General features: G+C 38.6%; 1 protein-coding gene across 9 annotated transcripts in view; it reads left to right on the top strand.

Moving 5' to 3' along the window:
- The window catches only part of Plscr4 (phospholipid scramblase 4), a 40,197-nt gene extending 27,647 nt beyond the window's left edge, over positions 1 to 12,550 (top strand). For all 9 annotated transcript variants that reach the window (XM_060385521.1, XM_060385526.1, XM_021655540.2 and 6 more), the window contains 5 exons: positions 1,297 to 1,339; positions 2,306 to 2,532; positions 8,688 to 8,849; positions 10,072 to 10,230; positions 10,874 to 12,550. In XM_060385521.1, coding sequence (XP_060241504.1) covers positions 1,297 to 1,339; positions 2,306 to 2,532; positions 8,688 to 8,849; positions 10,072 to 10,230; positions 10,874 to 10,921 — 639 coding nt within the window. In that variant the 3' untranslated portion in view covers positions 10,922 to 12,550. The remainder of the gene's footprint in view (positions 1 to 1,296; positions 1,340 to 2,305; positions 2,533 to 8,687; positions 8,850 to 10,071; positions 10,231 to 10,873) is intronic.
- Positions 12,551 to 15,836: the final 3,286 nt, after the last annotated feature.

The raw sequence follows: 15,836 nt of genomic DNA, 5'->3' as shown, positions 1-15,836 counted from the left end.
TGACAAGAGGAACTGCAAACAAATTGTAGTGACCATTTTGATATCTTAAAATGACACCTCAATGTTTTATTATTAACGTATGAAAGTTTTGCATTATACATGCATCACATCCTCCTATATCCTCTTGGAACTGATCACACCAAAGGTCACCCATGACCAGTTGTTTTTCGTGTTGTCTTTGCACTCATGTAGCCTCCACTATTTAATGAATTTTGATGAAGTGCAACATTTTAAGCAATGTTATGCAACTCTCGAGGCAGCGTTCTGAGCTTAGCAATTATGAATGCTCTAATGATCGAAGTGATTTACGGTTACGTTGATAATGATCCCTTTGTCCTACAGCAGACTCTTTTTCTTCTGCTGGGATGTTCTGAGGTGTAACTGATAATAGAATCATCAAACCTCAAAGTACTTCCTTGAACAGGTTCAAGGAGAAGTTTCTCTTGCCGTGTTCCTAACCTTTTTCATGGACTGCTAGAATGCCTCCTCCCCTTTCTCAAATTGTATTCACATGGTGCTCCCCTCACCGCATCAATACTACAGTGTTAACTTGGACGAGAACCTGGCATTAGAATCTATGTGCTTAACCTCTTGCAGAGGTACTCAGGAAACAATGTGAAATGGAAATTCCTATTCAAGGCTTACCTTGGCTTGTTCACCTTCCCCAAACCACAAGAGAATCACACTCTGTGTGCGTAGTTAAGTCATCCTGACTTGCTGTTATACGAACATCTCAGAGAAGCTGATGGAGAAACAACCTAGGCTTCTATGCATGTATGTGGCTTCCTCAATGTGCTGTCACTGTAGCAAGCAGATGTTTTCCTGATGTTAGTCAGCTCTGTGTTTTTCTTATTTAGAAGCCACTGCTAATATCCACCCAATTGGATGCAGATGAGAAGACCTCAACTGATTAAATTTTTAGATTCCATTCGATTTCCAAAGAGATATTTGGCATCAACGGAAACATTTTAAATATTTTTTTATTTTATTTCGTGCATATGAGTATTTTGCCGGCATGTGTATCTGTGCGCCACTTGCATGCCTGGTACCCAGAGAGGAGAAAAAGAGGGTGTCTGATCTCCTGGAACTGGAGTTACAGATGGTTGTGAGCAGCCATGTGCATTCTGGGAACAAAATTTGCTTCCTCTGAAAGACAGCCAGTACTCTTCAGGCTGAGCCAACTCTCCAGCCCCTGATTGATACAGTTTATTACTTTGTCATCAAATTCTTTTCTCTTGCTCATAAAAATCAAGTCTGCTTTCCTGTCTTCTAATTGCTTTTGTTCTGTCCCCGCAGTTGGACAACATACACGTTCTTCAGCACTTTGAGCCTCTGGAATGTATGTATAATTTTGTTTTGGTTCAAATTGTGTTTTGATTAGCATATTGTAATCAGATGGAAATTTGTATCACTTCCTACCTAGTTCCTTATTTTACGCTGAAGGGCTTTTATTGATTCAAAGAGAGAAGGCTATTCTGTTACCTTATCTTCACAAAAGCAATGAAGTGAATTATTCTATATAAGTTCTATGGATCAATACTCCACACACTGATGGTTTCTTAGATTCAGAAAGGACTTACATCTATTCTGGTTAGCTCTCCTGTGTAACTTGCCGATTTTTCTTCTGCATTCACCTTTCGATGAGCATAAGAAGGGAGGGCTAGGCTGAGCTAGCCAGAGCCCCACCGTCCACTACAGGGGATGGCAAAGAGGAGACAGACTCTGAGACAGCTGAATTCTAGTCTGTGGCTATTGCTGTGGAAGTCTGGAGGAAATGAAGCCAGTCAGGTGGCTCTGTTCTCAGTTCCCTGCCGTCTTTCTGATGCTCAGCATAGAGTTGGACATGCCCCTCTGAGCAGCACACAGAAGCTTTGATTCTTTTTTCTGAATTTATTTTCATTTTTACAAGTAGCATGTCTTGTGTAATTTTATCAGTTTCGTGAGTTGATTAATTCATGGTCTGATTGTGATTCCATTAAAATGGTCTTATCATTAACATCTTCTGAGCTCTGATATTCCAGGAACACTGTATTAACCATTACTTTTATGTGGGAAAACTGTTAAGAGAATTTCATATTAAACTTAGAAAACATTTAAAAATTTTAAAATACCTAACCTTCATGGTCGCATGGCTGTATTTTTACCTGAAAAAGTTTAAAAACTATCTGGCTTTCAGCCCCAGTCCTCCTCCTCCTTCTCTTCCTTCTCCTCCTCCATCTCCTCCTCCTTCTACTTCAACAAAAGCTGCCTCAACCTTATCTTGACTGGTTTTAACTTAAGATTGTTTCCTCATTCTAACTTTTAGGGATGACAGGTTATGAAACTAATAATAGATATGACATCAAGAACAACGCAGACCAGATGGTCTACATTGTAACTGAAGACACAGATGACTTTACCAGGAATGCCTATCGGAACCTACGGCCCTTCGTGCTCCGGGTCACTGACTGCCTGGGGCGAGAGATCATGACCATGCAGAGGCCCTTCCGGTGCACCTGCTGCTGCTTCTGCTGCCCCTGCGCAAGGCAAGAGGTCAGAGAACAGCAGTGACCTGACCCTCACTTCCTGGTCTGCCCTTTACCCTGTGGTCGGTCTTCTTCATAAACTAGAAGGGAGGGAGATGGCTAGCCTACCGTTCAGTGACACTGAATACTGGGGAGGGAGGAAACTGAGTTATATCATGGGTCAAAAACTCGGAGCTCTCCTTTATCTCCTCACATGATATACAAGTACGACTTGAGGCTGTTTTGGCAGGAGTCACTTTCTAGGGTATAAGAACTTCTAGGGATGGACAGTAATCACAAGTGCTGTAATGGTACCAACATAATCACTGGATGACAAACTGGGAAGGGCTTTTGGTTGCAGTACCCATCACAGCCTACATGAAATGCCAGATAGAAGCCCTGCATATGGCAGCGTTGGACCTGCAGTAGAAAAATGCTCTGTGTTGCGGTTTGGACCTTCCTCTACTGTGTCCCAGTCTGTGAGTTCATGTGAATTCATCCTGCTGTGCCTGAAAGATGCTGTTTTCTTAGAGTCATCCATCACTTCAGGTTCTTAGAATTTTTCCACCTCCTCTTCTGAATAGATCCTAAGGCTTGAGGTTGGGGATGCTGACAGAGACATTCCATTTAGGGCTGAGTGTTCCTACGCTCTTACTCTCTGCACATTGGCCAGTTGTGGTTCTCTGTATTATTTCCCATCTGCTTCACAAAGCTTTTCTTTATTATTATTATTGTTATTAATTATAATTTATTCACTTTGTATCCCAGATGTGGCTCCACCATCTCCTCCCAGTCCCATCCTACTCTCCCTTCCTCTTCTACTATGCCCCTCCAATAGTCCACTGATAGGGGAGGACCTCCTCCCCTTCTATCTGACCCTAGCCTATCAAGTCTCATCATGACTGGCTGCATTGTCTTCTTCTCTGACCTGGTAAGCTGGCACCATCCAGGGGGAGGTGATCAGAGAGCCTGATACTGACTTTGTGCCAGAGACAGCTCCTGCTCCCTTTACTAGGACCCCACTTGGAAACTGAGTCTATGGGCTACATCTGAGCAGGTATTTTAGGTCCTCTCCCTACATGGTCCTTTGTTGGAGTATCAGTTTCTGCAGGCAACTCAGGGCCCATTTTTTTTTGTTTTTGTTTTGCTCTGTTGTTTTCCTTTTGGAGCTCCTGTCCCCTCCAGGTCTTTCTATCTCCACCTTCTTTCATAAAATTCCATGCATTCTGCCCAAAGTTTGGCTATGAGTCTTAGCCTTTGCTAAGACTTGATATACCTTGATCAATAGACTCTTTCAGAGGCGGCCTGTGGTAAGCTCCTGTATTGTTCCCTGTCTTCTTCTGCTTTCGATGTCTATCACGTTTGCCTGTCTGAATGAGGATTGAGCATCTTTCCTAGGATCTTCCTTGTTGTTTATCTTCTTTAGGACTATAGATTTTAGTATGCTTATCCTATATTATATATCTAATAACCACTTATGAGTGAGTATATATAATGTGTGTCTTTCTGCTTCTGGGATACCTCACTCTTGTACAAACACTTTGGAAATCAATATGGCACTTTCTCAGAAAATTAGGAACAATGCTACCTCAAGATCCAGCTATATCACTCCTAGGCATATAGCCAAAATATGCTCAAGTATACAATAGGACATTTGCTCAACCATGTTGGTAGCACCTCTGTTTGTAATAGCCAGAATCTGGAAACAACCTAGATGTCCCTCAGTGGAGGAATGGATACAGAAATTGTGGTACATTTACACAATGGAATGCTACTCAGTTATTAGAAACAAAGAAATCATGAAATTTGCAGACAAATGTTGAGAACTAGAAAAGATCAATAATAGTAGATTTTTTTATATACCCGTGACCTATCTAGTCTCAGGTTCTTGGCCACTGGATTCCTGGAATGGATCATGAAGCACTGATCATTGGCCTTGAAGTATGTTTTCTTTTACTGTGTTCTTGAATTCAGTTTCCAATATTGTCACTAACTCAGTCTAAATTCTATGAAAAGTTTCATAGAATTTAGCTCTGGAACCATGTAGTCCAAGGTTGTTTTTCAGTTAGGAGATACAGTAATAACTGTTTTAATTTTGTTGCTTGTTGATGGTCTGATTAAGTTATTTATATCTTCTTGATGTAATTTTGGCAGACTTGATGTGTTAGGCTGTTTGGAAAGTTTTCATAGCATTGCCTGAAGGTACTTTGGAATTACATCTTACTTTGTTTAACTTCATCTTCCTTGTCTCTGATCTCATTTGTGCCCTCTTAAAAAGAGGCATAATAAAGTTATCGTTCATGTGCTTAGGGACTTTTAAATCTTGTTATCTTTCAAAAAATAACGTATTTTGTTAATTTTGTGAATCCCTTTAGTCTCTATTTCATCAAATTCTGCCCTAATCTTCATAATTAACATCTACGTAATTTGGATTTGGCTTGTGTTAATTTCCCAGAACCTTTGAGTAGATCATTAGATTTTCTGAGACCCAACATTTAATGCGCACTCTCCTATCTGTAATCCTTCCCTTAGGATTGCTCTGCCTGTGTTCTGGCGGTTGGTTTGTTATTAGTTCAGTTTGAATCTGTTATTATTTCAGTACCTCCCCCTTTTTTCAGTGATCTACTGTTTATTGAAAGTGTGCAAGTATTTGAGTGATGTCTATAGTTTTCCTTGATGTTGTTTCTAGTTTTATTCTGTTGTAATCTGACAGACTATAAGGGATTATTTCAAATTTTGTTGTATTTATTAAGGTTTCCTTTGTGGGCTACAGGGTCACCAATTTTTATAAAACAGGTTCTATGAGCTACTGCAAGAATGATATATGGCATAATTTACCTGTGAAGTTCCATAGTTTTTGTTGTAGGTTTTAGTTTGGAAGAAATCTTGAAGATGATAATAGGGTATTGAGGTTTCCCATTATTATTGTATCAGGAGGTAGCTGACCTTTCACTGCCTGTAAGTGTTTGCTTTATGAAATTGGGAGACTCAATAACTGCCAAAATACTTACAGTTATCTTGTGTTTGTGCTGGTTAGATTTTTGTTAACTTCACACAAGCTAGAGTAATTTGAGAAAAGTGAATCTCAGTTGAGGAAATTGTACTTAAATTATTCCAGAAAACCCAAGTTTGGCTCCCAGCACCCATGCTGGGCAACTCATAACCGTTAGCATTTTCTTTTAAGTAATTTTTGGAGTGCTTTCTTGGTTGCCATGCAATGCCTTAGTCTGTGCTCTTCTTCAAACGTTTTATTTCTCCATCAAATTTAAAACATATCAAATGTCTTATTTCTCCATCAGCTTTAAACCATAACTCGGCTGGGTGTTACAGTCTTGTTTGCAGTTGTTTATTTTCATTCCGTGATTAACTGTTTTTGGCATTGATGACAAGAAATCTGATGCTATTATGTATCTTTTCCTTTGTATGTAACTTGGCAGTTCCCCCTTACAGCTTCAGTACTGTTTCTTCGCTTTGTGAAATGTTTTACATCTTCATCGGAACATGTCATGGAGAGGTTCTTTTCTTCTCATTTCTGTTTGTGGTGCTAAATGCCTCTATGTTTGGTTGCTATGACTTTCTCTAGATTTGTCATAATTTCTAGAATTTAGACTTCATCATACTCCTTTCTTCCACTCCATGGCTTTTTAGATACATTTTTTTGAATATATCCCAGAAACCTTGGAAGCTTTGGTCATATGTGCTAATTTGCATATATAATATGTGTTTATATATGTATATACACATACATGTATGTATGTATGTATATGTGTATGTATTTATATGAATGTACTGTGGCCTTGCCTTGGCCTTGTCCTGAGTCTTTTAAGCTCATGTTTTTGCTTTCTCTTGTCAGTCATGATGCTCTCTATTGTATATTTTATTTGCATGATTGATTACTTTTTTCACTTCCATTATTTTTCTTTCATTGTTTTTGAGACTGTCATATTCTTTGCTGAATTTTTTTTTCTCCTCTAGGTTTTATAATTTGTCCTCCATTTCACCACTTTGATAACTTACATGTTTGGACCCTGAATTAGAATATCTAGGATTTTAAAATTGTGTGTCATGTGTCATTCTTTGCTAAGTATTAATCTGTTTGCCATACTCTCTATTTACCAATTTACCCGTAAAATTGAGTTTATTGTTAATAGTTCTTACCTGGTAGAATGATCGCACTGAAGGTTGTTAGAACACACCAGTCTCTAAACTCAATTCCTGCTAACATTGTGCCAATGCATCAGAATATTCTGTTTTTCTCCATATTCCTTTGTGGATATTATATTTGTAATTGGAGCTTTATCTTTGAGGTGAATCTCTCTAATCTCTGTTTTTCCAATAGAACACCCATTTTCATTCAAATACTGCATTTTGATTTCAGATCACAGCTTTTAAATTCCTGTAAAGGTCAGAAACAGACTAAAGCAAAGCAGAACTGCACAATTATAAATTACTTAAGTCTTTGTCCAACAATATAATTAAAATATTTTCCCTTTTTAATATTCATTTTGGGTGTTTTTCTTACTCAGCCTTATCACGTATACAAACTACTTTATCTATCACCACAGAACAAAGTCCTAACAATTTCTTAACTGCAAAAACAGTCTTCATTAACTTACTGTCTTTTCTCCTTCGTTTTCAGTATTAGTATTTGGCAACCACTAATTTGTTCTGCATCTCTGCAATCTTTTACTCAAGGACGTTATGAAAAGTGAAGCATACATTAGTCACTGAGGCAGGCATAACATAATATTTACCTATGTGCAACCTTCCATGCTTTTAAGCATTGTTTAAAGTAAAACTAAGTTACTTTTAAAGAGTAATTTATTTTTACACAGTTCTGAGTTTTATGATCTCAGGCTTAAACTTTTGTGACATTTTTGGTTCTAGGGAACTGTCGAGTTTAATGTTTTGAATAGGTACAATGCGAAGCTATGCAAAGCTTTGTGGTCTTGTCTTATAATGTGTAAATTCTACTCCCAACATTCTTCTGAAAGTGCTTAAGAAATCAGGAAAGCAACGACATGTTCACTTTGGGCTTCTAAGAAACAGTTTAATCTTTGTAACTCTTGTTATTAAAAAAGAATGACGTCTTTTATACATTTTAAAGATAAATCTAATTAGATAAAACAGGATACTGGACCACATTTTTTAAATCTTTAATAAAATGTTGTTGTCTTCCTCTACATGTAGGCTTTTAACTGTTACAACACACACACACATACACACACACACACACATCCCAACAATTTTACTTTCTATGGTTTTAGTTACTATAGACAAATGTAGTCTGAAATACTAACAGCAATTTCCAGAAATAAACAATTCATCAGCTGAGTAGTATGCTGAGTTCTATAACAGGAATTACTCTTTTGCTCAGAGTGTCACACACACAGTGGCAGCTGAAAGACTACATTCATGTAATTTCCATTATAGGACAGAATATTTTAACCACTCTGTTATTAGTACTATACCGTGAATAACTGATGAATTAAACTTCGGTATAGCATGTGTTTATTGTAAAGTGTGGTGTGTATTAGGTTCAAGAACTGTTGGTACCTGAGGCATCCACTAATGTCTTGGAGCACATTCTCATCAAAGGGAGGGACACGTTCATAAAACTTTCACAGCGTTTCTTTCTCTTTTGTTTCTTGTTGTAGTTGTCATGTAGGGCATTTAGTATTACTGGTTAAGATTTATTAAGTTAACTGGACACATTTAATAGATGTAGTCAGAAAGCATGAGCTTCATAGCAGAAACGAAGGCCATTATTATGCCACGGGAACATGAGCACTGTCCATTCATATAAGGTCATTCTTGTGCCAGGTCCTTCAGGGTTGACTGGGAGCGGCTGTGTATCTGCCCAGACAATGCTGTGTGTCCTGTTAGGAACACTGAGCTTAGATAACTGAAATCTTATATCAAACAGTTCAGCAGTAATTAAGCTTGTTCTTTGTCCCACAGTCAAACATGACCTCACCTCTTTGGAGTGCCTTCTGAAATACAACCCTGCAGATGGTCCTGGGGAAACATGAGTCCTTCCCTCCCAACATTAATTCCCCTTGCCCTTGCATGACTAAGAACATATGCAGGTGTGCGTGCGTGCGTGCGTGTGTGTGTGTGTGTGACACGGGTGTGCATTGTGCACATACAGCACCCTAACCTCTGTCACGGTTTCGTATGCAGCTGGAAGTGCAATGTCCTCCTGGTGTCACCATTGGCTTTGTTGCAGAGCACTGGAACCTATGCAGAGCCACTTACAGCATCCAGAATCAGAAGAAAGAGAACGTGATGAGAGTGCGTGGTCCATGCACAACCTACGGCTGTGGTTCAGATTCTGTTTTTGAGGTAAACATATGTAAAAACATATTGCTTCTAAATTTTACATTCAGACCCCAAGTTGTTCCTAACCATTTCTTTTTTATGTGAATGAGAAAAGTCAGATGAAGAAAGAGTTTATTATGAGCTGGTATCAAACCCTTTTCACACGGTTTCTTGTGAGGTTTCTTGACACTTGACATTTTTCAAAATGTGAGTGGCATTGCCTTTCAAAAAACATTCTTCCCATTTAAGATGAAAATTGGGAGTAAACAGCCTGATTATATCAATTTTCTTTTCTTGGTATCTACTAGCTTTTTTCTTTTTAGTTATTTCTAGGGTGCAAATACAGATTTTAAATGCAAAAGTCTAGCAAATGCAGCACTCAGAGCATTTATCAGGGCATGGGTATAGCAAACGACAGGGTTACGTTATAACATTTTCTTAATGAAGCTTTCTTGTTTTGCATTTATCCCGAGGGCTACCAAAGACATTGTTAGAAAACAAGCCCCGAGGTTTGGGGGGATTTCTCAAACCCTTTTAACAGGATGAGACTCGACATACACTAAACCTATTCAGTCTCCTATTTCTCCCACTTTCTTTGACACTGAAGGCGTTCTTTAGTTTTTATTTTATATCTCTATGTAACGAAACATTGCTCACTTGTTAAGGGTGTTGTAGAAACTATCAACAAACCAGATTTCCGGCATAGGTTGTGTGTGATCATTCCATTGCTGAGTGATGTTAGCAACTATGTTTGAGGTGTTTCTACTATGTTAAGCACCGTGGTTCCTCTTGTAGAAGCTGAAGCCTATTCGTATACCATGGCCTGCTAAGACAGAGTGAGGTTTGGTCCACAGAGAACTGAGTGGTGTGCAGTTTATAGTAAAGACCTTTTAGTTTTGCTTAGAGGTTCTGTTGGTTCAAAGTGACTTCCCATCCTGAAATTCTCGTCTTCTGCTACAGAAAACAGTTTAATTATCAACTCAAGCTATACCTTCCGTTAAAAATGTCCAAAAGCTGTATTTAAGGGTGAGGAAAAGTCACTACGTTGAAGATATTAAGATACGTCTCAGCTCAGTTATTAAACTATTTCAAGACAATCTAAAATTTCTCCTTTGAAATTATATCACTGGGGCTTGTTTCTGCATTATATATTATCAGTGCACAAAGCACTTCTAGGAAAAGGAGAGAGACGCATGCATCCCTTGATGCTTTCAATCGTTATAAACTCCTCTTCTTGCTGTTGCAGGTCAACTCTCTGGATGGAGGATCTGACATTGGCAGTATTATCAGGAAGTGGAATGGCTTTCTATCAACAATGGGAAATGCTGACCACTTTGAGATCCATTTCCCCATGGACCTGGATGTGAAGATGAAAGCAATGATTTTTGGCTCTTGCTTCCTCATTGTAAGCCTTTTGCTGTGGCATTGAGAGAATTATTCCTTATGATGGGAAGCAGAAAATTATTCTATAGCAGAAAATTTGCTTTGCAACTTGGCCAGCTTCTGTCTTTACCACCTCTAGCCACATGTTTGGCACTGGCTGGCTGGCTGTACTCATTTGTAGGAGGGAGAAAAATACTGACATCTCCAGGGTGATGGATCTTAGCTGACCAAAGTCTGCGGGACACACCTGGAAGGCGTCAGACAGTGGGTGCAGTCATGATCCTATTAGTTATCTTTCTTGCTAGTTCAGAACAGCTGTTCTGTGAAAATTAATATAATTAAATAAGTACAGAGCCCTCTTCCTCTTGCATGTCAACTGCAGTCAAGATTACCAGTGTTACATCATCCTTAGCTTTACTGAGTTTTCCCTTCAGTTAATGATAAAAATTTCAATTGGTGATGAATATGAAAAGCTTATTATCTGTCTGAGTTTTCATACATTAGCTGTTTTCATAAATATTTCATTAGATTTGTTTACTTCTACTGGAATAGAATGTTCCCGTGATAAATTACAAAGGCTATTGCATACATTAATGTAATTAGTTCTATCTATCTGCCATCTATCTCTCAATCTAAGACATAGGTTTTTTTTCCTCCCATTTCAGGACTTCATGTACTTTGAAAGCACTCCTCCTCGACGTTCATCACTATAGAGGGATCAAGAGAAGCATCGATTGAAGACAAAATTACAGAAATTTTCATTGGCCTCACATCCAACCTTCAGTTATTTGCAAGCATATATCTTGGCCTGACACGTGTCTCAGTTGAGTATTTCGTTTCCTGGGACACTCGTTTATTCTGAAATATCTGCCTCCATTAGCCATGTAAACAATACAACCATTAAAACTACAGGTACATGAACATGAAGTCCTTAGTTCTCAACAGGCCATAACACATCTTCTACATCTGCTCCTTCCTTCTCTGTCTAGAGGGCAAACTTCTTCCCAGGTGAGATGTCTGCTTCTCTTCCTCTTTCGGACTGAAAAGGCACACAGAAATAATGTGCCAGGAGAATGTTCTCCTGTGTGCAAGTATGAGATTATCATTCTGCAATGTGCAGGAAAGCTCAGAAAGCTCTCAAGGGGAAATTTATTTTATTACAAAATAAGATGTATTCTCTTATATTTCCCATGCATAGTTTTTCATGCCCTCAGCTGGACAAATTGAAACTACCTATTTCTGAAGGCAGGATGAGGCTACCAGAGAAAGTTGACCAAGGCCACAGCCAAGTAAGATCTTCGCATCTTAAGGCTTTGGTACGTAAGCAAAAACTTACGTATATTTACTTACTCACCCCATTTAGCAAGACCCCTCTTGTCCACACATGCCTTGTATCAGAATGTTTATCCTGATGTCTGGGATTACCTATTGTATCTTTGTATTTCATTTGACATATTTTTCACAACTAGTCTAATGATCAGGATGTCCTAATGACAAACACTTTATAAAACCTGTATGTATAAATCCTACCATTATTTAACACCACTTGACTGTTTTACATGTTCTACACAAACCGTAGGAAAACACAGAATGTATGTTGCTTCCTCATTTTCTCCAGATTGTCAGTGAGGCCTATGGGAGACCAACAGAGTGCTTACTTGTACTAAGGATGGCATATGTATGACTAAGCTGATTAATGAGTCTCTCTCATTGGCTTCTTACCTCCATATAGACTGTGTTCTTTCATGGAGACATTCTTTTAGAGTTTTTGAAATAAGTTCTCTTGGGTTGAGGTATCCTGAGAGAAGAGACTTAGCCTGCAGTTCTTTTTGAAATATAAAAAAAAAAACAAAAACAAAACAAAACAAAACCAGGTGCTTCATTTCTCTTCAAAAAACTAATGACATTATATTTTAAAATGCAACTCTAATTTTAGCTAGACATACGAGTTTTCAGTATGGTATCTTCAATTTTGCATATAGACCAAATAGAGAGCATTCAGACAGCTTCTGTATGAACCTATTGTTTTTCCCTGTCCACACCCCATACCAATCCTTGCATTACTGTAATGGTAAAGGTCGGGACACTTTACATTTCGTGTTTCATATTTTAGTGCTGGCAATACCAATACTTCTCTAATAGCAAAATCTTTACGCATTATCAGGTGTCATTTTAATATAATTCATGCAGTTTCTGTATGTCATAGTGGAATTTCATCGCTTCAATTCGACCAAATTAACAGACCCTTTTTATTTTTAAAGTTGAGTGTTTTCTTGTCCCCTCAGGTTTCTTGTCCATTCATGTTTCTTAGATTTTTAAATAAATACGTAAGAGAACTAAGAGTAAGGTGGTATTTTCTGAGTTGTGACTGAGTCTGAATGCTTTTCAGAGAGATTTTTAAGTAATTTTTTATTAATTACTAGACAAGCTCTTTGCATTCTTGAATATATTTACTAATAAATTAATTACTGATGTATTGTATAGTAATAACTAACATTCTGTTTTAATGCTTTCGTCAATTATTTGATAATTTCATACAATGTGTTTTTTTAATCATTTGCACCTTAACTCTTCCCAGATGTTCTTTTGGGGGTTGAGGACTCATGAACCTCTTTATTCTCCAGGCTAGACGGTTAACTGGATTGATTTTGTGGGGGTCTTGGACAGTCAATCACTCATGTTGTGAGTTCATCAGTGCAGTAGTCCTGTCTTATCCGTAAGACATTGTTTGACTCTGTAGTCCCAAATCTCCTACTCTTATACTCTTTCTGCACCCTCTTTTGTGATGGTCCCTAAGCCATGGGAAAGGGATGCCCCATTTGTGACTGAGCACTCCACTGACACTTATTCTGTCTTGAATCTTTTCCCATGACTCTCAATGCATTTCCCATGTGCCTCCAGGCATGTCTTCAATGTTAATCTCATAAAAGACAGCAGCAGAATGATGCGTTCATGCAGTCAGAGTCAGAATGAGTAATATGCTACCTGGCTACACAAAACTTGAGGAAGAGAAGCTTATGGTAGACATTCCCCCAGTGTTTGCAGAAAGATAAACCATATGGTAAGTTTGAAAATCTTCTTATAGTAACCAGTAAGCTTGGGTCAGTCTTTCCACAAAATCAAAAAGAAGTACATAACTACTGCATGGAAGGGCCTCTGACCAAGGCAGATCTTTAGAATACATATCTCTGATGACTGCAGCAAACCTTGACTGGGGTACTGGTACTCACAAGCAGCTCCTGCCATGTTATATTCTGCGGACACGATCACACTGTCAAGACTGATCGCGTCATGTGAGAGAAAGTACCTCCAAGTCTAGAGATATGGTAAATTCTTCAGCTATGTTTGCAAGCAGATTCCATTGGGAATATAACTTAAAAAGTCAATCTGGAAATTTTCATAAAGGAAATTAAAGACTGGCTGTTTGCTTTAATAATGCAGGAAGCCCAGACATGGTCCAGCCTAACATGGTTTGTTAGGAGGCTACTGCTCTACAGCTGTGACTCCTGTCTTTCTTACAGCAGGCCTGTCTGATAGGCACTATGAGACTTTCATACCGAGCGGGAATTCTGCAAATGTTCACACGTTACTGTCCACACAAGGCCCAGAGGTTACGCCTTAACCACTAAGCTGTGTTCCTCTTCCAGGTCGTGTTTGGTTAGTTTGCATGTTAGTGGCATATAGGAAACAGGACAGAGTGGCAACATGTTTCCTTGTGGTTTGAAATGCTGAAATACAGCTGGAAAGTGCTTAAGGCATGAGGGAGGCCTTATGTGAGGTGTGCTCTCTTCGGATTTCAATTCCATTTCTGCTCATGCCCCAGTGATACCACGCAAACATACTTCCTGAGATAGCGTGTATCTTTAACTATGAAATTCTAAACAATGAGGACAATATTCAGTTTTTAAAATTCTCCAGAAATCATTTAATTTTACTTTTCTCTAGCACAAGTAATAATAATATATTATTAATTATACCTAATTAAAACAAAACATTGTATTATAGTCAAATACAACATAATTTAAACCATAACAACATACTATGGTATAATATAATGTAACATAATATATATAGCATACATAATTCTCTCCGTGGCCACTTAGCAGTGGGTGAATTTTTCTAGTTTCCCTTCACACCAGTGCATACTTCTAGAGCTTTTCATTCTGGTAGGGATTCTCTGTTCTAAAACCACATGTTGCTAATCTCAGGGATCATCACCAGCCTCATCCTGGATGCTGAATCAAAGCCATTTTTTTTTTTATTCTTTACCAAAATATCTATTTTCTTTTCTTTTTTTTTTTTTTCAATGCAGTTTATTCAGAAACCTTGAACAATCCTCGGACCCTGGGGAAAGCCAGCCCACAGCTTAAATAGCCTCTGGGTAGCCAACCCAGGCATGCCACGTGGGCAATGCAGATAGGTCCATATACATGGAAGCAAGCCAGATCCTCAGCCTTAGCCAAATGGGAATTGTTCGTGACAGAGCGCACTCACCATCGGGAAGGTGGAAGGCGGAAACCAGCTCCATCTTTAAGGCATAGCATTCCGCAGCTCTCTACAGTTCCCCCTTTTTGTTTTAGACACATCAGGCAAGAGTAGAGGTCTGATCTCTGATATTAGAAATAAATTGGGACTTTGTACCGATGTTCGTTTAGGTGTCATCCACCCAAAGAGCATCAGACCCGTCCGATACCTTTTTCTCAGACAAAGCCATTTGTTAATGAGACCATGGACACCCATGCAGCTCTCTTCATAGCCAGCCATTCAGATTGCTTTTTATTTTTAACCCCTATTAAATTCTTACTCTTCCAGAAGCAAGCTGTGCTTTGCCATCAATATGTTTGGTTTATACTTTAGCCAGACTTTCTAGGCTTCCTGCAGAAAGATTATTTAATTTTCAAATGTAGAAGCAATAGAAGGAAAGTACTTAATAACCAGCATGAGGTTCGGGGGAAAAATGTAGGGAGAGTTCTCTACCATAAGCATAAAGCAGTTACATTAGGTTTGTGGATTATTACAGTATGTTAGTCCTGTTTTCTATTTGACATGACATCATATTCTCAAGTATCACATTATTACAGTTCAGATTGTCTTTTAATGCTCAATATTTCTAATTTTGTTGTTAGGGGAAAGTTGATACTGAAACACAATTCTCACCTCAAAGGTGAGAAAGAGTTTGTTCTGGAGCCAAATATGTTTGACCATCCATGCAAAGTTAGTAACCCTGAATTTCACGTTCAGAGCTGAAGCAGTTTCATGAAGCTTTCCTAGTAACAGAAGAAATGAAGTCATGAATCATGACCCTTTCAGGTACAGTGGTGGGGACATCAGAGAGGAAGGCTACAGCAAAGCAGAGAACCTCAGCCAGGGCCCTCAGGTGCCCTCAGGTGCTCTCTGTTGACACTCGTACTTTGGGAATTGGTGAAAGCTCGTGTTCTACATTAATATGTTTCAAAGGCTTTTATTGATCACAAAACATTAGGACTGACACAGAAGGGAGCAAGATATAGCTGTTTATGTGGATAAAGCTACCCCAGGGTAAATTGTGATTGAGCTCTAGACCTGCATTCTTCCTTCTCCACAACGGTAGCCTTGCAGAAGGTTCGATTTGAGGGTACAATGTCTAGG

The sequence above is a fragment of the Meriones unguiculatus genome, chromosome 6 (assembly GCF_030254825.1).
Source record: "Meriones unguiculatus strain TT.TT164.6M chromosome 6, Bangor_MerUng_6.1, whole genome shotgun sequence".
Lineage (NCBI taxonomy): Eukaryota > Metazoa > Chordata > Mammalia > Rodentia > Muridae > Meriones > Meriones unguiculatus.
The sequence above is the reverse complement of the archived record's forward strand: the minus strand, read 5'-3'. Positions and strand labels throughout refer to the sequence as shown.